Source organism: Pelophylax lessonae, assembly GCF_965119305.1.
Source record: "Pelophylax lessonae genome assembly, chromosome: 3".
Classification (NCBI taxonomy): Eukaryota; Metazoa; Chordata; class Amphibia; order Anura; family Ranidae; genus Pelophylax; species Pelophylax lessonae.
In genome coordinates this window covers 622800360-622827277 of record NC_138770.1, presented here as the reverse complement: position 1 = coordinate 622827277, position 26918 = coordinate 622800360, and the positions used below count along the sequence as shown (strand labels likewise).

Here is a 26918-nt window from a genome sequence, read left to right as displayed (position 1 = left end):
TACAATAAATAGTGTTGCGCAAGAGTAAAAATCTGCCTAGTTGCTATTTCAACGATATTGGTGACCAATCCAGATTGTACTGTGTATGGTGTGCTATCCAAAAATATAAAATAAAGTAAAATAAACCTGTGTGATATAAATTGTTTTGTGAAAAGTCAATGTTTTGATGTGATTCCAATGCTGATCATATCCCCCTGAGGAAGACACGAGGTCCCTGTGTCGTCACGCGTAGGGGAGGGGCTAGGACGGGCGGAGCATTGCACCCAGCGTAGGTGAGGCTGTCGGGCAGACCAAGAAGGACGGTTGCAAGCCGAGGCGGCTCCCTATTTATCCGAAAGGCATCCGGGAGCGGTTAAAGCGATTCATACGTGCATACATGCACCTGGAAATGTGAGTGTACAACCTTTCACTTGGCATTTAATAAAAAGTATAAAACGATATAAGCACTATCTGGAGCTATCTCTTTCACATGGTATCGTTCCCTATGGAGTGTTGGAGTTACATGTAGGAGGATACTGCCAGCGATTTTTCGGTACCTCAGTGGAAGGGAGGAGAAGTGCCCCAGGGGAGTTAATATTGTATACGATTAGAGGCATATCTATATCGGTCTTAAGGTGAGCGCCCAATCACGAGGGGGTGCATGGAGTTTGGTGATATATCGGTCAAGCATACCGGTTGGGAACACACCCACATGTCCACAGACTTGGTGGATTGAGCACCTGCAGCTGATTATTCCACAAGCACCTGGCACTTTTTCTTTATATTAAGGACTCACAGATTATAACACCTATAAGCACTTTACGGACTATTTATATATATATATTGGTTTCTGTTTGCATGAGAGAACGTAGCAAATATTGATTGCAAGGGTTTTTTTAAACACAACGGTATCAGCACACAGCACTTTATATTTGGTAACACTGTACAATTATTGAAGCGGGTTACACATTTATTTATATACTCAGCATTGGAATCACATCAAAACATTGACTTTTCACGCAACAATTTATATTACACAGGTTTATTTCATTTTATTTTACATTTTTGGATAGCACACCATACACAGTACAATCTGGATTGGTCACCAATATCGTTGAAATAGCAACTAGGCAGATTTCTACTCTTGCATGAGAGAACATAGCAAATTCTTTAAACACAACGGCATCAGCACACAGCACTTTATATTTGGTAACACTGTACGATTATTGAAGCGGGTCACACATTTATTTATATACTCAGCATTGGAATCACATCAAAACATTGACTTTTCACGAAACAATTTATATCACACAGGTTTATTTTACTTTATTTTATATTTTTGGATAGCACACCATACACAGTACAATCTGGATTGGTCACCAATATCGTTGAAATGGCAACTAGGCAGATTTTTACTCTTGCGCAACACTATTTATTGTATTTACTGTCTGTCTGTCCAACTCACTCTCGCTGTTCAAATGAATCTTCGTTCGGCTGGGCACAGTACGGATGTACCTTTCCAGACTCCAATTGGCAACGCCCCAACACGTTTCGTCATATTCAACTTTATCAAGGGTATCTATCAGATAAAGTCAGATATGACAAAACGTGACGGGAGAGGTGAAGCATGTGTGAGAGGTGGTATCTTTTTGGTGGCAATTTATAGCTCATAATAACATTGAAAAACACCTTTTTGGATTTGGACTTGTAAAGGGACACTTTCATTTTTGATGCATGTTTCAGTCACATGATTCCTTGGTGTTTGTTTTTTTTTTCCCTTTACTTTTTTTTTGTGTTATATGATTTGAATTTGTGCGTTAGAACCGTTTTGTGCCTGGGTATGCAATTTATCAAACCCAACGACAGTAGGGTTATGAGTGCAGTTGATTTTTATTTTTTTTTATAAAACTGACGTCAAACTGATTTTTATCGACACTAGCCAAAGCCCATTGACACTTACTTTCCTGCAGTATCTATGTATTTACAACCCTGCTGGATTTAACATATGGCAAACTAGAAGGCACTTTAAATGTAAACCATATATACTACATTTTTATTTACAAAAAAAAAAGACCGTCCAAAGGATTCTCAGAGTGCTGTGGGCTGTCTTAGGAGCCAGAACACTAGACCATGCCTGTCTGGAGCCTTGCTCTATGAAACTGAAGCAATGGACTGAGCTGTCCAACAAGGCTTTTGTGAAGACGAGATGAAAGCTCCACCTTCAGGCTACATTAAATACAATGTTAATATTGTGCAGTATTATCATAATGCTGTATTAATAAAATAAATTTAAATTTTTATAGTTCTGACTATAGTAAGGAAATGAAATATATAAATAATCTAATATATATATATATGTGTGCCAAAAAAACAGTGCTTGCAATGTGTGTATGTCCAAATTAAATGAATTATTGGAAAATATCTCTATAAGATGCAATCGTGCTAAAACTGAATATTTCAAAAATAAATCGCATCAATTAATAGGATAATAATCATAAAGTGGACATGTGCTAGAACCACATCTTAAAAATAGGTGCATAAAGTGCAATGGTGCTTATTCCAAAAAAACAATAAATGGTGCTGAAGTGCATAAAGTGTTAGAAAAAATGTCCAAGATATGGTAATTCTAATTATATGAACAGTCCCACATCAGGTGCAGCCGTACACGGCAAGGTGCTGAAGTCAAAAAGTGCTAGGGTGCTCCACGCAGTGGAAGGTGCCTCAAAAAACCCTTTTGGGGGTTCACTCACCAGAATCAAAAGATTAGCGGGCCTGTAGAAATAGTTGGACCAATGATTCCTCAATGCAGTATGCCCCCTTCTGGGGTTAGCCAAGGGACAGATGGACCTCAGATTTGAACCAATAGATCTCAGAAATTGTACCCCTCCGGTGTCACTCAAAGGAAGGAATGAGGAGAAGCCTCAGAAGCCTGAGAAGCCTGTAAAATATTTTTATTAAAAATAAGGATTAAGAATGCTCACAATACTGTTAAAAAACATAAGCATGTAGAAAAGCTTAGAAATCCACATCAGAAGCCGGTCACAAACCCCTTCCGGGAACGCAGCCAGCATGCGTTCAACGGGATACAGGAAGTGATGTTGTGTGGTTGCCATTGCCCGGAAGTGCGTCAATGCGTTTCGCCTGCCTACAATGGGCGTTATCAAAGACATTGGACATTTTTTCTAACACTTTATGCACTTCAACACAATTTATTGTATTTTGGAATAAGCACCATTGCACTTTATACACCTATTTTTTAGATGTGGTTCTAGCGCATGTGCACTTTATGATTATTATCCTATTAATTGATGCCATTTTTATTTTTGAAATACTCCGTTTTAGCACGATAGCACCTTATAGAGATATTTTCCAAATATTGATGTGGTTTACATGCATTTAATTTAATTTGGACATACACACATTGCAAGCGCTGCTTTTTTGGCACATTTTTATTTTCTCTGGTCTTTTACCTAGTGAATAGCAGCTGCAAACACTTTCATTTATAGTTTTAACCTTAAAGCGCGGGTTATAATTTTTGTATATCATAAATGATATATATATATATATATATATATATATGAAAAAAAAAAAAAAAAACAAAGACCCTTTTTGATACACAGTGCTTGTCTTCACTTACAACATTGTCACCCTGGCAGAAAGTGAAGAAAAATCCCCAATGGGGACATAGCAATATAAAGTTGATGGAGGTTGCAGTCTTTTCTTGGTTACCAATGCAGGATGTAAAGGAAAGTCTTTATGGTGGGGCCTTAGAGAGCAAAAAAACAGATAAGGTTTCTAGATTTCCCCACTGTACCTTAAAAAAAAAAAAAAAAAAAAATTAGCCCTGTAAAAGGAACACTTGCTCTATTGACACTGAAATCATGTGCCATCAGTCTTATGCAACATCAAACTGTTTGAAGGATTCCTGACATATGCATGTAGAAATTGCAGTATTCTTGTAGAGGAGGGCAGCCATGGAACATAGTACCTTGTCTTTTCACAGGCTGCTCACATTCCGAGCCATTAAAACATAACAATTATGGAAACCATAGGGATTAGGGTAGTAGGCCACCCAGGTTCACAAGATGAGTGGCAAGCTGCAAATTAGAGCAAAAAGCAAGTAGGTCCTTAAACCCCCCACCCCCCTCCTTCCTCATCCCTTTCTTCACATCTGTTTAAATTCAATGTATTCAGGTTTGCCTTTAACGTGTCCCTTTAATTTACAAAGCAATGATGAATATTTTTGCATGTAAATCTGAAATGATTGCAGTGTTTAAATGACACATGGCACATTGTTTGTATAGTATCTGTATATCATCTGTTCAGCTGTATCTGGCGATTCTATGGGCCAGCTCTCTGGGCACATTGTCTGAATCGCTTGCGAAACTCTTCCATAGATATTTCTTGACAAATTCTTCTACAAGGTCGACAGGTTTTTCCTCTACTATTCAAAATTGCACAGGCTTGGGGTTAGCATACACACATACTAAGTCCAGTTTAGTCAGCAGACAATTCATCTACCAGTACATCTTTGAAATATGGCCTAGCGAAAATAGGTTGATTTCTCTGAAGACAAAACCAGAGAAATTCCCAGCTCAACTCACCAACCAGTCTGTCTACCATCCGAATTACCCTGTCTAACAGTATGCATTAAAAACAGGGGTGCAAGGCCACTTCACGGCACCCTGTAATACCTGCAGTCCTAAATCCTGTAATATTATAGGAGTACCCACATTGGAAGCGCATGCATTCAAATGAAGTTAGGACTGCAGGTAATACAGGGTGCCGTGAAATTGCCTTGCAGCTTACAAATGCGTTTGCAAATGTGTGCTAACTAAACCCCTGTATTTTTTTTTTTTTTTTATAACTTTAATTTTTTTATTGAATAAAGGCAGATACAATAAAGAAATTCCACAGACATGTTAATACAACAGCTTACAGATGAAATGGAATGTATTGCTAATGAATGCCAATTATCTGAAAGAAAATAATTATTATACCAGACCTGGTATACTCATCAGGCTAAAAAGAAAGAAAAAAGGCCATGCTTTCACAATATTATATCTTATAGAGCTTGACTGAAGATTTAAGCTTATGATATACACCATGGAGGCATGGACGAACCACCTCCACTACCACAGATAATATATCAATAACAAAAACCAAACTTTATAAAATAGTAAAGAACGACCATAAATCTTAATTTGCCAATAGCTAAGCAACTATGTTACCCCTAGTATAAGCAGGTTGAACCTATCAGCGTATTATTGACAATTGGTACTTCGTGATCCAAGGATCCCAAGTGTATTGAAAGGAGCGTTTTTTCCCATGTACTAATGCATATGCATATTCATGAGAGCATTGTACATGCACCCGAGACACAACCTCCGCAATTGCTGGGGCCATATCTGTCTTCCATTGACTCAAAATAGTCAACCTTGCTGCAGTCAAGATGTGGAATTAAACCCCTGTTTTTAATGCATATTGTTAGACAGGTTAATTTGGTTGGTAAGTAGACTGGTTGGTGAGTTGAGCTGGGAATTTCTATGGTTTTGTCTTGCATGCGTTGCCTTTTCATGTGCTCCTTGCTTTGAAGGCCAGTTAAAGGTGGGGGCAGGGGCCATTTTGTTTGTTACTGATTTCTCTGACGTGTCACCATTTTGGCAAAATGTATGGGAGTCAGTGGTAAAGACAAATTTAAGGTAGTTCTTAGAGTACAGAGGTTTTTAAATAGCTCCTGAAGGTTACAGAAGCTGCTTTCAAATAACTGTTGACACTGGACTTTTTTGAAAATGGCCCCTCAGCCTCATGATTTTTGTTTACAATCTTTTTTTTTTTTTTTTTTTATTAAAGGTTAAACATTACAAAAAATAAAAACAGAACGAGAAGAGCACCAAGTTACAAAACCGTATTGGCTGATCACCATCTTACAAAAGTGCTTTCTTACAAAAAACAGTATAACTGTAAGTGTTGTCCTTGAGTTCAGCAGGACATATTGCACATGAGAATCAGCAAGCTGGGGGGTTCTCCACATGGGGGCCAGAGAACTCCACAATCTCTTTATTCAGTAATACAACAATATTTACTGAACCAATATTCTGTCCCCTGGAAAAGGGGAACACCCCAAGGTGGCTGGCTAGCGAGTAGCGACCTCATGGCTCCACCGTATAAACTAAAGGGCCAAGAAAAAAGAGAAAGCATGAAAAGTGAGAAAAAGAAAGAAAGGAGCGATAAAAGATAACGAGCACTCCCATCAGCCCAACAGGCTTCCAAGTACACTTAAGAGGTAGCACCTGTCAGATATTTAATCCAGGGGTGCCATGTTTTTTTAAATGTGGACATCTTATCCTGAAAATTGGCCATAAGGTGTTCATTGATCATGATCCAGGATATTTTGGCCTAGAAGGTCAAATGGTATTGTGGGGGTTTTTTATGATCTAGCTATGGTGATTCTTGCTGCTATAAAGATGAATACTATCAGGCGCTGTATGGGTCTTGAGGCAACCTCATTATTTTTCACAGAGAGAAACAAAAATTAAAATAAAAAAGTAACATGGTAGTATACAAATTACGATCAAAAACATGAAAAAAACGTTTAAAAAAAAAATAAAAAAAAACTCTACATGTTGTGGATAAACGAAATACATAAAAAAAGAATTATTTTCCAAGCAAATTTTATCCTATGCAGCTCTGTGAGCGAACTTGAGAATTTCTGCTTAGCAAATTTTGACAGTAGTAATTCTGTGGCAAAACCAATCACTTCACGTTTGTGATGTAGGAGTCTTTCTCAGTACAGTAGTCTGCTCAGTCTTTTTCCAGTTCCTTATGCATTTTTGGTCAAAAATATTAAGAGCAGAATACCGCCATGCACTCATACACTAAACAAGTGCACCTTTTAAATGTTACCATGAGGACAATATCTCCTGAATAATATCGCCCTTACACTGACTGAAAAGAAAAAACATTAACAAAATTGTAGAATTTATTTAGTTCCCCTGAAATCCTGATATCCATATTGCCGTTTCTTTTGATGCTTTATAACTGGCTTTCTCTTTACATGATATTGCAGATTGTCCATATTAAAGCTTTAACATCTGTCCTCACAAGTCTCTTTATGAACGACTGGTGCCTCTACTGGTCCTTAGCTATAGCAGCCATGTTTCCATAAGGCAGCCAGATTTTCTGGTACTTGGCTGCCCCCAGGTCCTCCGTATGAAGCTCCAGATGTTCACTGACAAGGCAAGTGGAAGCAGAGGTTGGTCAGACTTGGGTTGGCTTCATTACTAGAAGCAATAATCGCTAAGCAATTAGGTCACAACTGAAGGTCAAGAAGGATTTATTTTATTTTGAAGATACAATTGGAGAATCAATATTATGTGAGTGTGTTTATCTTAAAGTGATTGTAAAGTTAGACTTTATGGTCAAACTATATTTTATCTAAAAATTAAGTATGTTCCAGCTTTAATGGATTTTCTAGATCCAAAACGTTTATTTTTGTGTTGGATGGAGTGGAAGGATTAGCACTCCTGTGAGGTTTTACTATTGTGGGAGTCTATGTTGGAAAGATTCCTTCTCTTCGGTCTGCTAACAAAGGTTGTCCCCAGGTCAGGCAGGGAAAGGGAAATCTCCCTAACAGCAAATTAGACTGTAATAAAAATGCTAACTGTACTTTAAGTTCAATTTCATTTTATTCGTTTTATAGATTTCAAGGAACATAGACAAAAAAACACCATGCAGCAACATTCGAGCAGGTATAAAGTCATAGGATTACAGTGCATTGGAGCATTCTAATAACTTGCAACAGAACACATTCGATACGATAAGTAGCGCCAATAGACAACCACTGTGAGCCGTAAGAATTCCAAGCACATAGTGGTGGAGATTCAGGTCTCATACAGTAAAGGGCAAGATAGAGGAAGATAAAAGAAAGAACATAAAAAAACAAAGGAAAGGGAGGTAAGGAAGGATGAAGGGTAGATTTGGGGCGGGGGGGGGGAATGCTCTCCACCTTGCCCCAGCATATCCCCCAACCTGGGATGCCTAACTCAATGGGGAAGCATGGCTCAAAATTCGTGTGAGTTACAGAACATGGTCCAGGCGGATCAGGTCACAATATACCTTTCCAACCTATCGTGCTCCACCACCAGCACATGTTCCAGATCCAGCCAGAGTAGGTCATTTGTTGATGCTAACTCTACTTTTGTTGAGAAAAAAAACATTCAGCTCTTTGTGATCTATGTACATTGCAATAATTTTAACATAACTTACAAGATAGCAGGTTTCCACCTTTTTCTGTTCTTTAAAATGTTTGTTTCATCATTTTCTTTCTGGCCCAGCTCTTCTGTTCGTCCCATTCTCTCCATACATAATCTTTTTTTGTAGTTTTCGAGGGATAAGCAAAGGGAAATTTTATAGAGCGTCACTTGAGTGACATCGAGTCTGCTAGGGCTGTTGAGATCACATCCAAGATGGTGGCACCCAGGACTTTTGGATGTCTACACAATGGAGGCTTTTACAGATAATGTGCATATAATATGTTAAATGCACATATAATCATAAAATATAAATATAAGATCTCATAGCAATATTTTTTTTTATTTTGTTTTTATTGAGATGCATCAGCAGTTGTAATTTATCAAAGTTTGTTTTTTGTAATTCCTTTATTTAACCAAAGGTTGCATTATACAAACCAAAGTAAGGGTAGAGCAAAATACAATAACATAAGTCCGCTGATAACAGACAGTAAACATCAGCAATAGGCCTGCAAAAACAGCTCAACAAAACATAGTGTATATCAGGGATCTCCAAACTATGGCCCTCCAGCTGTTGCGGAACTACATGTCCCATGAAGCAATATAAAACTCTGACATTCACAGACATGACTAGGGATGATGGGAATTGTAGTTCCTGAACAACTGGAGGGCCATAGTTTGGAGAACCCTGGTGTATATAATATGACAAAATGATGAAGACAAGGCCATGTACATGGGAATTAAACTTTCTAGTTGAATATTACTATTTAGCGACGCGGTTTCAAAAGTCCCTATAAACTCACCATATTCTTATAGTATTGATTAAGCCTTCGTTCACATTGAATGCTGCTTTGAAATCGTGCGACTTCATCTGAACTCGCACGAATTTAAAGCCGCATTTCAGTCTGACTTCGGGAGTGATTTGAAAGTCTGTGCGGAGTCACCAATAGTAAAGCAGGAACTACTTTTGGAAATCGGTGCTGCGCCGCAAAGTTAGCATTGCACCAATTGGGACGGTGCCAGGAACTACTTTTGGAAATTGGTGCTGCGCCGCAAAGTTAGCATTGCACCAATTGGGACGGTGCCATTGCCGGCAATAGGCTGCAATTTTACAGGCTAAATCCATATTCATATTTGGGGTTTCTGGGGATTCATAAGCGGGAATGATCATTTACTTGTGCCAGTGATGTAGTGGCATTTTTTAAACAAGATTACAGTAAAATGAAAAAAGTTTTCCATGTTATACTGACTATCCAAACAAAAAAATTGTCATGCTAAAGCTTTTTTTTTTTTTTTCCTCTGTCCTGTATCTATTACAAAATCTATCTATTCAAATATAGCACCAATAAGATTCCTGGCATTGGCCGGTGTTGTATTTGGAATTGATTGCAGCTTGGCAGAAGTAGCCCTGCTTTGTGCGTAATTAATGCCAAACTGTGATTATGGCCACATGCAAATAACGCCAGTTTAAAGATACTGTTCGATGTTCCAGTTCATTGATGATTCTCCCCCCCCCCCCAATCGCTGTTCTTATCCAGTAATAGTGCGCACTTTTAACGTTAATTGAAGAGTAAAAAGGAGGCATGTGTTTTTGCATTTTATTTTTACTAATTTTAGCCAGGTTAGGAATTTTTATCACACGTGGAGAAAAAAAGAAATCTCTTTGTAAATGTAAAAACAAGTTTATTTTGTGATGGGTGCAGAAATCAGTTTAGCCAGGCAGTAACAACAATGTTATAGGATTCTAAATGGAGCCCCATAGGATTTCCATACTACATTTGTTAATGAATTGCTAATCATGATATGTCTATGCTTATTTAGAGGTAAGACTGTAATGTCTTTTCAGGAAGTGAACATTTGCATTATTTTTATAGAATGCAGCTGAAATTAATTTTCTACATAGTTTTGCTGCTTGTTCTATATTTTGTTAGTTGTGTTATATACAGATTTGTAAATGCTCCCTCTTGTGGTCATCTGAATAGCAGGGAATGTGATTAGTATTATTATTATTATACAGGATTTATATAGCGCCAACAGTTTGCGCATCGCTTTACAATGTGAGGGAAGACAATACAGTTACAATACAATTAAAAACAGGAGGAACTAGAGGGCCCTGCTTGTTAGAGCTTATAATCTAGAAGGGAGGGTCAAGTGAAACAAAAGGCAATAACCGTGTGGGATGGGCTGATGGAGAAAATGGAGGTATATTTATTAGGTGTGGGTAGGATAGGCTTCTCTGAAAAGGAGGGTTTTCAGAAATCGCCTAAAAGCTAATAGAGTAGGAGATAATCGGACATATAAGGGTAAGGAGTTCCATAGGATTGGAGAGGCTCTGGAAAAGTCCTGGAGGCGGGCATGGGAGGAGGTGACGAGGGAGCTAGAGAGCAGGAGGTTTTGAGAGGAACGAAGAGAGCGATTAGGTTGGTATTTTGAGACTAGGCTAGTGATGTAGCTGGGGGCTAAGCTGTGGATTGCTTTGTAAGATGTTGTAAGTATTTTGAATTTAATTTGTTGGGTGAGAGGAACAGCGGACACTGAACGATTGGTGAGGTGGATGAGTCTGGCGGCAGCATTCATGATGGATTGAAGGGGGGATAGCCTGTGTAGAGGTAAACCAACGAGAACGGAATTGCAGTAGTCAAGGCGCGAGATGACCAGGGAGTGAACTAAGAGCTTTGTTGTTGTCTTTGGTTAGAAAGGGGCGTATTTTGGAGATGTTGCGGAGGCTGAGGCGGCAAGATTTGGACAGCGATTGGATGTGGGGTTTGAAGGGGAGTTCAGAGTCCAGGACAACACCTAAGACCTTGGCATGCGGGGATGGGCTGATAGTAATGCCATTGATATTGACAGAGGGATCAGGGGAAGGGGCACGTGGTGGAGGAAAAATTATAAGCTCGGTTTTGGATGGATTGAGTTTGAGGAAGTAGTGAGACATCCAGACTGATATATCTGATAGTAAATTAGTGATACGTGAGGAGACTGAGGGAGAGAGCTGAGGGGTGGATAGATAGATTTGGGTATCGTCAGCGTAGAGATGGTATTGGAAGCCGTGGGAGGCTATCAGCTGACCCAGAGATGAGGTGTAGATTGAAAATAGGAGGAATCCAAGAACAGAGCCTTGGGGGACCCCGACAGAGAAGGGAAGAGGAGAGGAGGAAGTAGAATTGTGCATAACGCTAAAGGTGCGGTTGGATATGTGTGTAAACCCTAACAATGAACCTCTCTTTGCTCCCTTTTGCTCTGTTAAATATACCTTTTATATGTTGCATTATAGCATTTTGTTATATCTGTTCAATAGATAAAATAAATTTATACATAAAATAGTTGCTTATGCTAAAAACCCAATGAGCTCACAAGTCCCCGTGTAATGTTATCTGAAAGCCTAAGTGCAGTCAAAATAAAAAACACAAAACTCAACACAGGGGATTCAAATCTCAGACAGCTCTTTGTGCGAATACCTGTTCCGTTTGGTGAAATCCTTCTGTCAATGCCCCCACAGTTTTTCCTTGACCCCTGCTGCTGCAAAAGATTGCAGTGACGGTCAACAGAACTGTGGGAGCTGTCCCAGGCACTCATCAGGAGCTCATGACTATGCCTGCCCTTTACACCAAACTCCTCCATTTATAGAAGCTGGTACTACAGCTTCTATGAATGGAGGATAGACGGATGATTGAGATTAGAGATGGAGGAGGATTTCCCCTAATAGAAGAGGCATCAACACAAGGGACACATCCTGCTTACTATATATTATGTCCACTGTGCTGATTTTTGTGTTTCCTTCTTTTTTTTTTCCAGCACTTCGGATTTAAACCATACATTTTTGTCAACTATAGAACACATCCTTGCCTATGTTAAGACGACGAGGAGAGGGCAATGTGTTCTGTATTCCTAACATACTGCTTGTTGTGGATTGACAATACTGTTACTACATATTTACTGTACATAAGTGATTATGGTCACCCTAGGATTGGAACTGTATTACAGGTAGGGTCACCAGGTGGAAAAAAACCTGAAAAGGAAAGCTAACAAAAGAGTCATCAGCATAAGGGACACATCCTATTTACTGTAGGTTATGTCTCTTGTGCTGATTTTTTTTTTTTTACTGCATTTAGGCATTAAGTAGTACACTTTTGTGAACTACAGAACACATCCTCACCAATGTTATGGTGACAAGGAGAGGAGGAGGTGTTATGTAGTCCTAACATATATCCTGTTTTGTGTGGATTGACAATGTTCCAAGCAAAAGATAGTGACCGCACTTCAATGTAAATGAAAGCGTAGAAGTTTTATTCATCACCACGAATACCATACATGACTGACACAACAGGACAGGTACATAGGTTGACGCGTTTCACGATACCATGATCGTTTACTCATAACCATACCATGGATGGTTATTGACAATGTTGTCCTACATATCTACAGCACAGTACATGGCTGTGGTCACCCTAGGACAGGAAGTGTGTTACTGGTAGGGTCACCAGGTGAAAATAATGGGAAAAAAAGCCTGAAAAAGGAAAGGGAACACATTAAAAAATATTAATGACCTATCTAAAGAAAAGTGCTTCTAATGGTGAAAAGTGCTGATTGTTACCCCTCAGTGCCAAGTATCCTATCTGACATTGGATTGTGGGTAGAGAGTATGTAACTCCCCTGAGCATGAGGAGCAGTGAAACACAAAGATTATAACAAAAGTTGCAAAGGAAAATACACGTTATCGGGGAGGGGGTTTCTTTTCCTTGGTCTGGATCAACTGCAGGTGTAGGGTTTATGTGGGTCTTCCCGTAGTGTGGTTGTAATGCTCACCCAATGCCTCCCATGCTGCAGTGTTGTAACCCTACAGTTCCCTTTTTCACAGTAAGACTATAGACAGCTTTGCTGATGCACAGTGTCCCTGTATTCTCCTTGTGATCACACGTCTTGCTAAAACAATATGGAGCATGAGAAATCAGTCACCACCTGGTGAAAATATGAAGGAGTCCAAGTGGGAAAAGTCACTGTAACAACTGGTGGAAACTCGCCACTCTGCCTACTGCAGTGGGAAGGGGTTTGCTGCTGAGACTTGAACTTGGGGACTCCTGATAGTCACATGTCACGTCAAGTTAAACTGTACTTTCTGTAATTGCTGGTAAGCTTTTTTTCAGTAAATGGCAATTAGTGGGGTAAGACACCAAATATACAGTACCCGGAGAGTCTACTATTTGCAGAGCCAATAATATTACAGCTCAAATGCAGGTAAATGGGTACAGAACATATAAAATTATAAACGCAACACTTTTGTTTTTGTCCCCATTTTTCATGAGCTGAACTCAAAGATCTAAGACTTTTTCTTTGTACACAAAAGGCCTATTTCTCTCAAATATTTTTCAAAAATCTGTGTAAATCCGTGTTAGTGAGCACTTCTCCTTTGCCGAGATAATCCATCCACCTCACAGGTGTGGCATATCAAGATGCTGATTAGACTGCATGATTATTGCACAGGGATGCCTTAGGCTGGCCACAATAAAGGTCACTCTAAAATGTGCAGTTTTATCCCACAGTACAATGCCACCGATGTTGCATGTTTTGAGGGAGCGTGCAATTGGCATGCTGACTGCAGGAATCTCCACCAGAGCCATTGCCTGTGAATTGAATGTTCATTTCTCTACCATAAGCCGTCTTCAAAGGGGTTACAGAGAATTTGGCAGTACATCCAGCCGGCCTCCCAACCGCAGACCACGTGTGACAACACCAGCCCAGGACCTCCACGACCAGCATCTTCACCTCCAAGATCGTCTGGGACCAGCCACTCAGACAGCTGCTGCAGCAATCGGTTTGCATAAGCAAAGAATTTCTGCACAAACTGTCAGAAACCGTCTCAGGGAAGCTGATCTGCATGCTCATCGCCCTCATCGGGGTGTGGACCTGACTGTAGTTCATCATCGTAACCGACTTGAGTGGGAAAATGCTCACATTCGATGGCGTCTGGCACTTTGGAGAGGTGTTCTCTTCACAGATGAATCCCGGTTTTCTTAGATCTTTGAGTTCAGCTCATGAAAAATGGGGGCAAAAACAAGTGTTGCGTTTTATAATTTTGTTCAGTATAGATATATGGTAACTGTTTTACCTGTCATTATTTTTTAATGCTGTTCAGTCAATTTTGTGATTATTAGACACTATTCACACTTAAAGCTGAGTTCCACCCAAAAGTGAAACTTCCGCTCATTTGCTTCCTCCCCCCCCTCCAATGCCACATTTGCACCTTTCAGGGGGGAGGGGGGGAACGGTTACCTGTTTTTGACAGGTACCCTTCCCCACAGCCGGGAGACGGCGCCAAGGCGCCGTTCCTCGGAAGTTTGGTCCCCTCCTCCTTCCCCCCCGCCGCTGAGCCAATCCAAATGCGCAGCACGTTTCGCGCATGCGCATTAGGGACCCGCCCGTGAAGCCGCAAGACTTCACTGCCGGGTTCCCTCACTGGCAATGGCAGCAGCAGCACCCGACAGCTGATTGAAACATCGGCTGCAGTGCCGACATCGCTGGACTCCAGGACAGGTAAGTGTCCTAGTAATAAAAGTCAAGCAGCTACAGTATGTGTAGCTGCTGACTTTTAATTTTTGGAGGGGGTGAGGCTGGAACACCGCTTTAAAGTATAAATCCAGGCAAAACCTAACTAACACTTATCCTGCGCTCTGCCACATTCTATCCCTAAACTATCTAACCCTGTAAATCAAAAATCGCTGTACTTCCTTTTTCAGCAGCCGACCCGATCTTGTCTCCAGCGGCGGAAGGTCTGTGCAGGAGTGGGCCATCAAGGGCTGTGAAATGCCTGGGAAGGGACATCACCCATAGAGTTATTACGGTGCTTCTGTTGTCGGCTGCCTCTCCTGCACCTGCCTCAACACTGAAGCCGTTGCTGACAGCTGATGCTGGGACTGGACCAGATCGGCTGCAAAATAAGCAAGTACAGTGATGTTTGCTTTACAGGGTTAGATAGATTAGGGTTGGAATGTGGCAGAGAGCAGGTTTAGCGTTAGTTAGCTTTGGCCTGAACTTCTACTTTAAGTGATGCAACTGCCACCCAACAGTATAGGAAAGCCCGTTCACCTGAATCTCAATTACCTTTTTTGGCACTGGGCCAAGCCTGTTTTGCATTCCATGTTTTTCTGCGTTATTCTTGTGGAAAACGCGCAACAAAACATGGGACTGCTATCCGCATTTGGGGAGCCATTAAGAAATAATGGCACTGCAAGTGCTTTGTACATTTTGCCGCGTTTTAAGCATGTTTTTAAAATGCAGGCAGAAACACACGATTCTGTCTGCATTTTCAAAATGCCTCACAGATTTGCCACAATGTGTAGCTAAGCAGTAATGCTTCTGTTTCCCATTTTAGCCTTGCAGCTTCTTGTGTCACCCACCTGCAAATTGTGCAGTGAACCAGTTGTATAATGATGAGGACTCAGTCTCCAAGTGCCATGCAAATGACCCACAAAGCAATACAGCTGAAATGGGAAACACTGGTGTCACTTGGCTGGCTGTGCATCATAAGTGTATGCGAAGCAAAAGAGTGCAAGTCCCTTAGCAGATAAAACAGTTCACATTTATGTATATCATCTATGTATTTAGCTGGAGTTCTGCAAGTGTTGAGTGGAGTAGATGTTTAAGCAACACAAAAAGATCAGCCAAGTTTACACACGTGGAGACATCCTCCTTGTACTGAAACTTACTTTTAGTTGTACTTTACTTTTAACATGCTAGGGAGACTCCCAACGGTTAACATTATTAGATACATTCCTTTTTTTTTTTTTCTTTTTTTTATAACTGCACAATTCTCCACACCTGTCAATCATGGCACGCATACTGCTACCTTTCGCCAAAAGAGATGTTAGTGTCTCAAATGCAACGAATAGGGTGGCATTTGCAACATGCAGTATGTTCATTACGAGTTTCTCTCCCTTTTACAGCTCTTCAGCAAAATGTATTATGATTTTTTTATTTTATTTTATTTTATTTTATTTTTTTGCAAGAGCGCCTGTATATTCTCTGTTCACACCTAGTGCTATACTTATCATTGGTTCTTAATGCTGAAATCTAACCTTTGCTTTCTTGCTACAGACAGCATCACAATGTCGGTGTACTTTCCTTTTTTTTTTGCTCATGTTTTGCTGTCTATTATATTTCGAGCCCTTGTGTTTTTTTGACTGGCGATCATATCCACTCAAATGTAAAAGCGTAATCTCAGGTTAACATGTTTTGAAAATTAAGCAACCATGGTGGTAAATGAGGTACTAAGTGGATGTGTGCAATGATCATTTTCATTACGGTGCAAGCAATAAGGCATATGTGGAAACTCAGCTATTTCCATATGAGTAATCATGTTTAATTTCTGTGTTTTGTTCTTGATTGCAGGTGGCAAATTATGGTCCTACCTAAGTAAGTTTTTAAGCAGGAGCACAGAAGGAAGCTTTGATGTCCCTCTGGCTAAAAGTTCCCATTCCAACGAAGATCTTATGAAAAATCTTGCTCCGTGTCCACGCAACAGCATTGAGTCGAGAGAAAGTGGTAGTGGGAACAGACTTTCGGTACAGCCGCTGCACAGCAGTCTCACACTTAGCTCTCAGGACGACAGCAGTACTCAAGATGACGAAGGAAGAGAGAGCCCTCTAAAATGGGTCGATTCTGCCTCCAGCTCTGAAGAGGAATGCACAACGAGCTATTTAACATTATGCAAAGAATACGGCCAGGAAAAAATGGAACCTGAAACCCTGAGCGGTGATTTGTTAATTAAACTGGGAGATGGGGACAGTGCCAAAGATTTAGACATACTACAAAAGCCACTTTTAAACAAGTTTGACTCTCGGCTCACCTTTGATGAGCTTAAATTATTACAAGATGTTGAGCAGGAGACTGCTGGGCAGACCTCGTTGTCCGATGCACTGAGTAAATCCAGGAACAGTCCAATGGAATTTTTCAGGATAGATAGTCGGGAGAGCACCAGCGACATGCTTGGGGGTGATTTTGTTGATAAAGGATATAGCCTAAAGTCTGAAATATTCAACCCGCTTTCTCCATTCCAAGATGATGATGTGGCTTCTGAAACTCAAAGTATAGATGTTGATAAACCAAGTGCAGTACCTCATGACACTATAAGTAGAAGCTCAAATGACTCTGTGCCCGTTATATCATTTAAAGATGCTGCTCAAGATGATGTTAGTAGCATTGATGAAGGTAGACCCGATCTTCTTGTCAACCTTCCAGGGGCGCAGCTGGTAGACGCAGAGGAAAATTTGAACAAGTTGTGTTCAGAGAAAGATGTCATAGACTCCAAGCTACTAGAAACTCCTGATGTATTGCAGATAAAGAACAGCCTAGAGCAAATTATTAAACCTCAAGAGAACTTGTCTGCAGAAGAACTTTCTTCTAAGGAACCGTCCCAAGATATAACTTTATGCCTAGTCAGTGTTGACAATAGTACAGGATCTGTGTTGGCAGCAGATCCAGATGGTTCTGATTTACCGCTTAGTCTAAATCCGTTTGAACATGTATCAGTTAAACCATCCTCTTCTGCCACTTCTTCGTCCCTTTTAGACTTGCCCAGCGAACAATTTTCAGAGGCCAGTGCTCCTAATCTTCATTCATCTACTTCTGAGATTTCTAACAAGTTAACTGCAAACCTTTTACAACTGCAGATAAAAATTGAGGACATGGACAAGATTTCCGACAGGAGGAGGGAGTCAAGGGAAGATCAGGAGATACACAAAATTTTTCAGGAGCTCGATGCCAAACTGTCGGAGGCAGCTCATTTTATTATTCCCGAGTCTTGCATTCAGAGATGGGCCGCAGAGATAGTCATAGCCCTCGACGCTCTCCACCGAGAAGGAATTGTGTGTCGCGATTTGAACCCAAACAACATCTTATTGAATGATAGAGGTCAGGAACTTTTGCAAATGCATTTCTTTTTTATTCCAATGTTGGTTCCAATTAACTGGGTAGGCGTTTTATCTTGTAATTAGTATCTTCATTTCCTGTCTGCAGCTTCATTATCAGTGCTGCAAATTCACCCACTGTAATAGCTTCTACTACTTAATGATGCCATTATTCTTAATGATACTGTTTTTAGCTAGAAAGGAACGTAATTACAGTTCACTTGTAGGGAAAATGGAAGGGAAACATGTTTTGATTTCTCCCGTCATTTTGTTTTTAGGACACATTCAGCTAACGTATTTTAGCAGGTGGATGGAGGTTGAAGATTCGTGTGACAGCGAAGCGATGGAAAGGATGTACTGTGCCCCAGGTTAGCTCAATCACCTCATGCCTTTCACTTGAAAAGTAGATTAGCAGCTTTCATTTCCTCCCGCAGCTCGTGTAACATACTTTTTATTGGACGTGCAAGTTAATGCATGGCCTGATATTCACACTAATTCCTGTCCTGTCATGTCACATTGCAGATATGGCTAATAATTGAAGCCTTCTCGAATCGTAAATAGTTCTTTGTGCATCTCTTCATGTCATTCTGTTATCAGGATGGGTAGAAGTTTTCCAGATACATATCCTTGCTCATCCATGTATTATTATTGTTTTTTTTTTTTCCTTTAGCTATATGGTTAAAATTATTAATTCAAAAAGGTGAATATTTGAATTAGGTGCATTTGTGTAGTCTTTAGTCTGTTTTGGCCCCTCCTTATATCACATGACTGACCTTGATAAGGGTCTGTTATTAAGAGAAATGGAAAGTAAAACGTTTGTGTGTATCATGTCGTAAGAAAGCCTATTTGAAGGCCAACTTAACTTTAACGTTAAATATAAAAAAATTAGTAGCCCAGGCCCTTTTGATTTTTTAATAAAATTTTACCACTCCCTGCAATACTCTTCAGTACTCCATCATCCAACATTGGCCTTTTCCTGGGTTGATACCTGGTGTAATTGAACCCACTGGCTGCGAAACCAATGGATTAAAAGAACATGCACACTGGGAGTGCATCATCAAACCACCCAGGACTCACAGAAGAATTCTGTAGAGAATGAAAGCTTATTTTATTCTGTAGCAATGTCCTGTACAGCATGCAGAACCCAACCACTGCTGGGGGAGGAAGAACCCATGATGTTAAGTGACCATAACAATAACAACAATTGGTAGGTATCCAATTTTTTTGTCCAAATGTTTACATAACCAATGCCAAATGTGTACTGTTCAACTTGTAAGCAACTCATTGGTACCACTGGGTACACATTTGGCTAACAATAGCTGCTGCAGGCCCAATTATTCCCCCAGCGGGTGCCACCATATAGCCTTTCTAGCAGAATGGTTTACTTTAAACCTTAAGGTACATACAGGTAGCATAGCTTTCTGGCATCTCTGTATTGCTCCAGTCCACCCCATCTTCTTTTTTGTAATCTAATGATCCTGGAATGTACAGTGGGTATAGAAAAGAATCACCTCCCCCTCTTTAAAGTGATCACACTTTGTTGCTTTGTAGCCTGAAATGAAGACAGATACAGTTTTTGTTTTATCCAGCTGTATCTACTCCCAAGTGAAAGATAAAACCCCAACATGTCAGAATTTTTTTTTTTTAAATATTCAAAAATAGAATCACGGAGTTAAAAAAAAGGATCACCCCCTCCTAAACATGACTTGTAAACTCAATGACTTGTAAACTAATCACCTTCTCAATGGCACACAAAGTCATTTGACTTTCAGCTGCAATCAACTGTGGTCATTTTGATTAGCTCAGCATTAAAAAAAATAGCTTTCCTGGAGCATTTCAGTCCCTGGTAGTGCAACTAAAGCAAACAATCAACTATGGGTGGCACTGTCAAAAGCTCTCAGGGTTAAAGTTGTTGACAGGCACAAATCAGGAGATGGATTAAAAAAAAATTAAAAGGTTTTATCAATGCCTAGAACCTCATTGAAGTCTATTAATAAGAAGTGAAAGGTACTTGGTACAACACAGATCCCTCCCTGGATCAGGACTTCACTCGAAACTGAATGAAAGAGCCAGCAGGAAACTGGTCAGTGAGACTACCAAGAGGCCTACAGCAACTGTGAAGCAGTTGCAGGAATTTATGACAAAGAGTGGTCATTGTGTGCATGTGACAACAATATCACACATTCTCCACAAATGTGGCTTGTATGGGAGGGTTGCAAGAAAAAAGCCACTCCTCAAGAAAGGCCACATGCAGTCACGACTGAGCTTTGCCAAAACGCACCTTGAAGATTTTGAGGCCACATGGAAAAAGGTAGAAATGCACCAAAATGTTGGCGGCCAAAACATATCAGCCCAAAAAGGTGTTATCAGCATTTTGCCGAAAAAGAAAAAAAGTGTTTTTTCATAGGTCATGTAACTCGAAAACATAACACGGGTGCATTTACACAGGGAGGGGTGTTTTTGGTGCATTTTTTTAACTGACTAAAAATGCTGCAAGCAAGGTTTTTAACACCACAACGGAAGCTCAATGGACCAGTGTGAAGAAATACATAGAATTTAAAGGGATGTATTTTTCTTGAGCTTTTCTTGCGCTAAAGGTGCCGATAATGTCCAACAATAAATTCATATTTAAATTTGTGATATTAATTTAAATCTGGAATATATTACAAGCATGGAGGTGGTAATATCCTGTTATGGGGGTGTTTCCCGGGAACAGCAGGGACTGGAGCACTTGTCAGGATAGAAGTAAAAATGGATCAGGCAAAATACAGTCCATTCTTGAGGAAAATCTGTTGCCCTCTGCCAGAAAGTTGTCAATGGGAAAAAGGTTACCTTCCAACATGACAATGACCCAAAGCACACAGCAAAAATGACCATACAGTGGTTGAAGGAGAAAAAGGTGAATGTCCTTGCATGGTCTGGTTAGAGCCCAGACTTAAACCCCATTGAAAATCTGTGGAATGACTTGAAGATTGCAGTCCACAAACAGTCACCATCAAATGTAACTAAACTTGAGCAGTTCTGAAAAGAAGAGCGGGCAAATATTGCAAAGTCTAGATGTGCAAAGTTAGTAGAGACATATCCCAACAGACTAAAGGATGTGATTAAAGCAAAAGGGGGGTTCAACAAAATACTGACACAAGGGGGTGATCCTTTTCCCAATGCAGTGATTCTGTTTTTGAAAAATTTTTTTTCCTGACATGTTGGTGTTCTTTTACTTGGATGTTATAAGTTGCACAGCTGGATAAAACAAAAACTGTGTCTATCTTCATTTCAGGCTGCAAAGAAACAAAATGAGATTATTTTAAAGGGAGGTGATTCTTTTCTATACCCACTGTATCTACTAGTAATACTGGGACATCCACCTTACCGCTTTCTACCTTGTCAAAGAGAGATGAGGGTACCCGGCACAAGCTTAGGAAGTACAATGCCACTTACTTCCATTTCACCTTCAATGTATCTGTGTGGGCTTATTGTACAAGTAGCTACATAGAAATCAGCTTAGGATAAAATTAGTGCTGAAATTTTGTATGCAGAATTCATAGAATTTTTGCCTGGTATCGCTGATTAGGGAGAGCGTCAAGAAAACACAAAAATAAATAATTGCTGATTAGGTCTGATGACTTTTAGATTTTGGATGCACTGTTAGGCATTCGATGTAATACTCCAAAGTCTTTTTGCAGCACAAAGATTCCAATGTATGTTCAGTGACTTATTGCTGCAGTCTTGGACTTGCAAAGACTGTGCAGACTAACCCACTTTCAATAATGGTAATCTGTAAAGCAGCTTGACACTAGAGGGCACTGCAACTTGTACTTCAGTTCAGGCACTTTTGGAGTTCACATTTTAGTTGGAATTACACTGAGATTACCAGAGTAATTGCACAGTGTTGTTGAGACATCAGAAATACTTTCCTTGGTGTACACACTGGTCTTGTGGTCTTTGCTTGAGGTGTTTGGGGAACAAACATTTGGGAGTCAGCAAATCAACAGCTCTACCTAATGCTCTTCCTTCCCTTCAACAAAGACCTTGAAACAGAAGGGCAAGTACTCTGGATGTCTTTGCAGCAGTTTGGGAAATTAGGTTAGTAGGTTATTTCAATATCAAAGGGCCATACTGCTGCTCCAGAAAAGAAAAAAAATGTGTATTTTGCTCTTCTTGCTTTGGGACCCACATGACCGGCCTCATCTCCAATCACAGAGAATCAATCCCTGGAGCATTATGCAGAAACCGCTCCATGGGACATCGCAGGAAAATCTTTTGAATGCTGTGTAAAAATGCAGGCCATGGCCATTGCTTTGTCCAATGAAATCACATGGCATGTATAAAAAGCCTCCATAGTATAATATCTGTGTTCAGTTCATAATTTGTAAACCTTATGTACAAAGGAAAAGCAAGCAATTAAATGGATCTTTGCTGTATCTGAGCACCGCAAACCAAAAACCACTATTGAATTCATTATACAAAGCAAACTCCCACATCCATCCATGGCTCCATGTTTTTTGTTGAGAAATAACTTTGAAAAATACCATATGCCTTTGTTTAAAGAAGAATTCCAGGTATAGACATTTTATACATGGTTACAATGGGCCAGCTTGGACCAATGTAACTATGTATATACTACACTTGGCTGATGACTCTGGAAGCTGGAAATCACTGAAATAGATACTGCTACTTACTTTTGGGTGCCATAGTAATTAGCTGCCATACTGCATTTTTAACACAGAAAGTTGGTTGCTCAACATGGGTGCCATTCAGAGATCGCTTTACATTGTTTGACTGAATGCAAAGCATTCTGTGATTGGATAAGGTGGAGAGGTGGAGCAGTGACGTCTCTCTCCACCTTGTCCAATTGGAGAAAGTTTTACATTCCTGGAATTCCGCTTTGAGTGGCTCGGGTGTTTTACAGATGATGTGTCAGAGCCATACAGTATGTATAAAGAACTGTCATACTGACATTTGAACACCACTTCCTTGTTTGCCAGATTTAGAAGCCTATATGCCCAGGGGAGGAATGGGCCAGCTGTCAGGGGGGCAATTGCCCCTGGGCTGCTCTGATGCCCCGTAAAAAGGCTAAATTCCTGGTGAAGAGAAATAAGAAGCCCCTGCTTCTGACCTACTGGGTGCAGGATGAAGACAAGGACAGAGCGCAGGCCTCCCCTCCCCCAAGCATGGATGGTGTAAATTGTGTCTGAACAGAGGCCAGTTTAATGCCCCACTGGAGAGTTTCCTCCCCCAGCCAGCCCCACCAAGCTGTCCCAGCTCCCCACCCAACTGCCCCCTGCTGGCCAGGTTGGGAACCAGGATTCAGCCGGTGAGTAGAGAGTACCTTCAGTAACTTCAGCCTGGAATGCGGTCAGGAGGACAGGAAGAGGGAGAGTGGGAGCGAGAGCGGGGCCGAGTCGCTGCACCATGGGCCTCTGGTTTATACTTGCCCCCCTAGGCTGAAAGTTGCCAGTCTGCCCCTGTATATGCCAAGCATCCTTTTTCACACTATAAAGAACTGAAAAGCTAATCTGAAAAACAGCAAATTAGATATTTAATAACATTTTAAACAAAAAGGCAATCTTTCTAGTAGAAAAAGGTAAACAAGCCTACCAAAAGAAGGACCTTTGCATCTGTCATAGTGATGCACAGTTTTTTTGTGCTCTGAGTCTGTGTACATCTCCTTATACATGTGGTGTAAAACAGCTGGAACGTATTTAACCATGGTGAACTGGGAAAGGGGCGTACCGGCAAATATTCCTTTTGAAGAAAATCGTCAAATATGCTGCCTGGCCATTTTTTTTCTTTTGCTGCCTAACCAATTTTTGCTGCCTGATTAATTTTTCAGTTATTTACACTATGATATTGTGCACATCTCAGACCTGAAAATGTACTAAACTATGTATTTTCTCAAAGCAGAGGACCTATAGAAAAATATTATAGTCGTGCCCATTTTGTATGTTGCATGGAGCATGAATAATTATTAAATATTTATAGTTAATATAAAAGCTATAATCTTATTAGTTTTTAAATGTAAATAGAAAGGTTGCCAAGCTAATTAACCGTGGACAATTTAAACTTTTTTATAGCTCATCACTTTAATCCTAAACGATGAGAAAAAAAATGTGGTACCGCTGGTGTGTGTCCAATATGAATTCTGTAATAGGCCTTTACAAACGTATATACAGTATCTCACAAAAGTGAGTACACCCCTCACAGTTTTGTAAATATTTTATTATATCTTTTCATGTGACAACACTGAAGAAATGACACTTTGCTACAATGTAAAGTAGTGAGTGTACAGCTTGTATAACAGTGTAAATTTGCTGTCCCCTCAAAATAACTCAACACACAGCCATTAATGTCTACACCGCTGGCATCAAAAGTGAGTACACTCCTAAGTGACCATGTCTAAATTGGGCCCAAAGTGTCAATATGTTGTGTGGCCACCATTATTTTCCAGCACTGCTTTAACCCTCTTTGGCATGGAGTTCACCAGAGCTTCACAGGTTGCCACTGGAGTACTCTTCCACTCCTCCATAATGACATCACAGAGCTGGTGAATGTTAGAGGCCTTGCGCTCCTCCACCTTCCATTTAAGGATGCCCCACAGATGCCTAATAGGGTTTAGGTCTGGAGACATGCTTGGCCAGTCCATCACCTTTACCCTCAGCTTCTTTAGCAAGGTAGTGGTTGTCTTGGAGGTGTGTTTGGGGTCGTTATCATGTTGGAATACTGCCCTGCGGCCCAGTCCCTGAAAGGAGGGGATCATGCTCTGCTTGAGTATGTCACAGTACATGTTGGCATTAATGGTTCCCTCAATGAACTGTAGCTCCCCAGTGCCGGCAGCACTCATGCAGCTGCAGACCATGACACTCCCACCACCATGCTTGACTGTAAGCAAGACACACTTGTCTTTGTACTCCTCACCTGGTTGCTGCCACACACACTTGAAACCATCTGAACCAAATAAGTTTATCTTGGCATCATCAGACCACAGGACATGGTTCTAGAAATAAATGTCCTTAGTCTGCTTGTCTTCAGCAAACTGTTTGTGGGCTTTCTTGTGCATCATCTTTAGAAGAAGCTTCCTTCTGGGATGACAGCCATGAAGACCAATTTGATGCAGTGTGCAGAGTATGGTCTTGAGCACCGACAGGCTGACTCCCCACCCCTTTAACCTCTGCAGCAATGCTGGCAGCACTCATATGTCTATTTCCCAAAGACATCCTCTGGATATGATGCTGAGTATGTGCACTCAACTTCTTTGGTGGACCATGGCGAGGCCTGTTCTGAGTGGAACCTGTCCTGTTAAACCGCTGTATGGTCTTGGCCACTGTGCTGCAGCTCAGTTTCAGGGTCTTGGCGATCTTTTTATAGCCTAGGCCATCTTTATGTAGAGCAACAATTCTTTTTTCCAGAGAGTTCTTTGCCATGAGGTGCCATGTATAACTTCCAGTGACCGGTTTAAGAGAGTGGGAGCGATAACACCAAATTTACCACACCTGCTCCTCATTCACACCTAAGACCTTGTAACACTAACAAGTCACATGGCACTGGGGAGGGAAAATGGCTAATTGGCCCAATTGGGACATTGTCACTTAGGGGTGTATTCACTTTTGTTGCCAGCGGTTTAGACATTAATGGCTGTGTGTTGTTATTTTGAGGGGACAGCAAATTTACACTGTTATACAAGCTGTATACTCACTACTTTGTAGCAAAGTGTAATTTTTTCAGTGTTATCACACTAAAAGATATAATAAAATTTTTACAACAATGTGAGGGGTGTACTCACTTTTGTGAGATACTGTACATTGGTACTGCTTGTGTGTTTGTTTTTGTTGAGTTTTTAAATGTATTTATTTTGTTTTTATCAGGTTTTTTTTTTTTAACCTTAATTACCATAGCTGCATCGAGTCTGATGCTGGCTGTCACAAATATTCGCTCTCTTGACAGGTCCCCTTTAAGAAGCCTTCGTGCATGTTGCCAGGCGTCTCCTAGAGAAGCCCAGCAGGTGGCACTCTGTTCCTAACATTTCTCTCTCTTGTCATTCCTCGTCAATAAACGAAGTTTAACTTTCTAATAAGAGCTACAGACGCCGCAGCTATCACTAGAAGTTTATCCTTTCCATCCATTCCTATACAAAGGGCTTGAAGCCCTGCGCTTTTCTCTGGTGCATTAGACCTGAAATTCTAAAGTCGCTCGTTTGACCCAACAGTTTTTCCCAATACTTTAAAGCCCTGCCTCATAGTCACTTTGATGAATATCCAAACCGAGATCGCTCTGCCCAGCCTCGGATAACTTGCAGTTTTGTTCCCAAACTCACTAGGGAAAGGTGCACTTATGAATCATTCACTGTCCGCAAAATCGGTGAGACAGCTTGAAAGGATAGCTTTGTATTTTTGCCAGCGATATTATTTTACTGTTTAAATACAACCAAAAAAAAAATGGGACAAACAGTGGCATGGTAATGTGACACGGCTTTTGTTATAGTCAAATAGCTTGACAGGCGAGGTGTTTTGTAAATAAATGAAGGCTTTGGGTTTGATGTACTGAGAGGGGGGGGGGGGGGTCTGAGCAGTTAAGTTTATCAGTTGGTTAGGATGAAAATGATTCACTTCTGTTCAAACAGTCCTTTGCTCCCGTCTACCCCCTGGGACCTTTTATCTCTCATTCGGCTCCAAAACACCATCCACCTGCCCTCCTCCTGACTAATTATTGCAATATATCTTTTATCTGCTGGTCCCATGCCTTGGTATTTGCAGTGTGCAAAGTAAAAATTCCCGCAGTACTCAGAAAG

General features: G+C 40.6%; 1 protein-coding gene across 1 annotated transcript in view; it reads left to right on the top strand.

Moving 5' to 3' along the window:
* The window catches only part of RPS6KC1 (ribosomal protein S6 kinase C1), a 297897-nt gene that overhangs the window by 237314 nt on the left and 33665 nt on the right, over positions 1 to 26918 (top strand). Inside the window, exons 12-13 of the mRNA XM_082251364.1 lie at positions 16617 to 18137; positions 18412 to 18501. Of these exons, the coding sequence (XP_082107490.1) occupies positions 16617 to 18137; positions 18412 to 18501 (1611 nt within the window). The remainder of the gene's footprint in view (positions 1 to 16616; positions 18138 to 18411; positions 18502 to 26918) is intronic.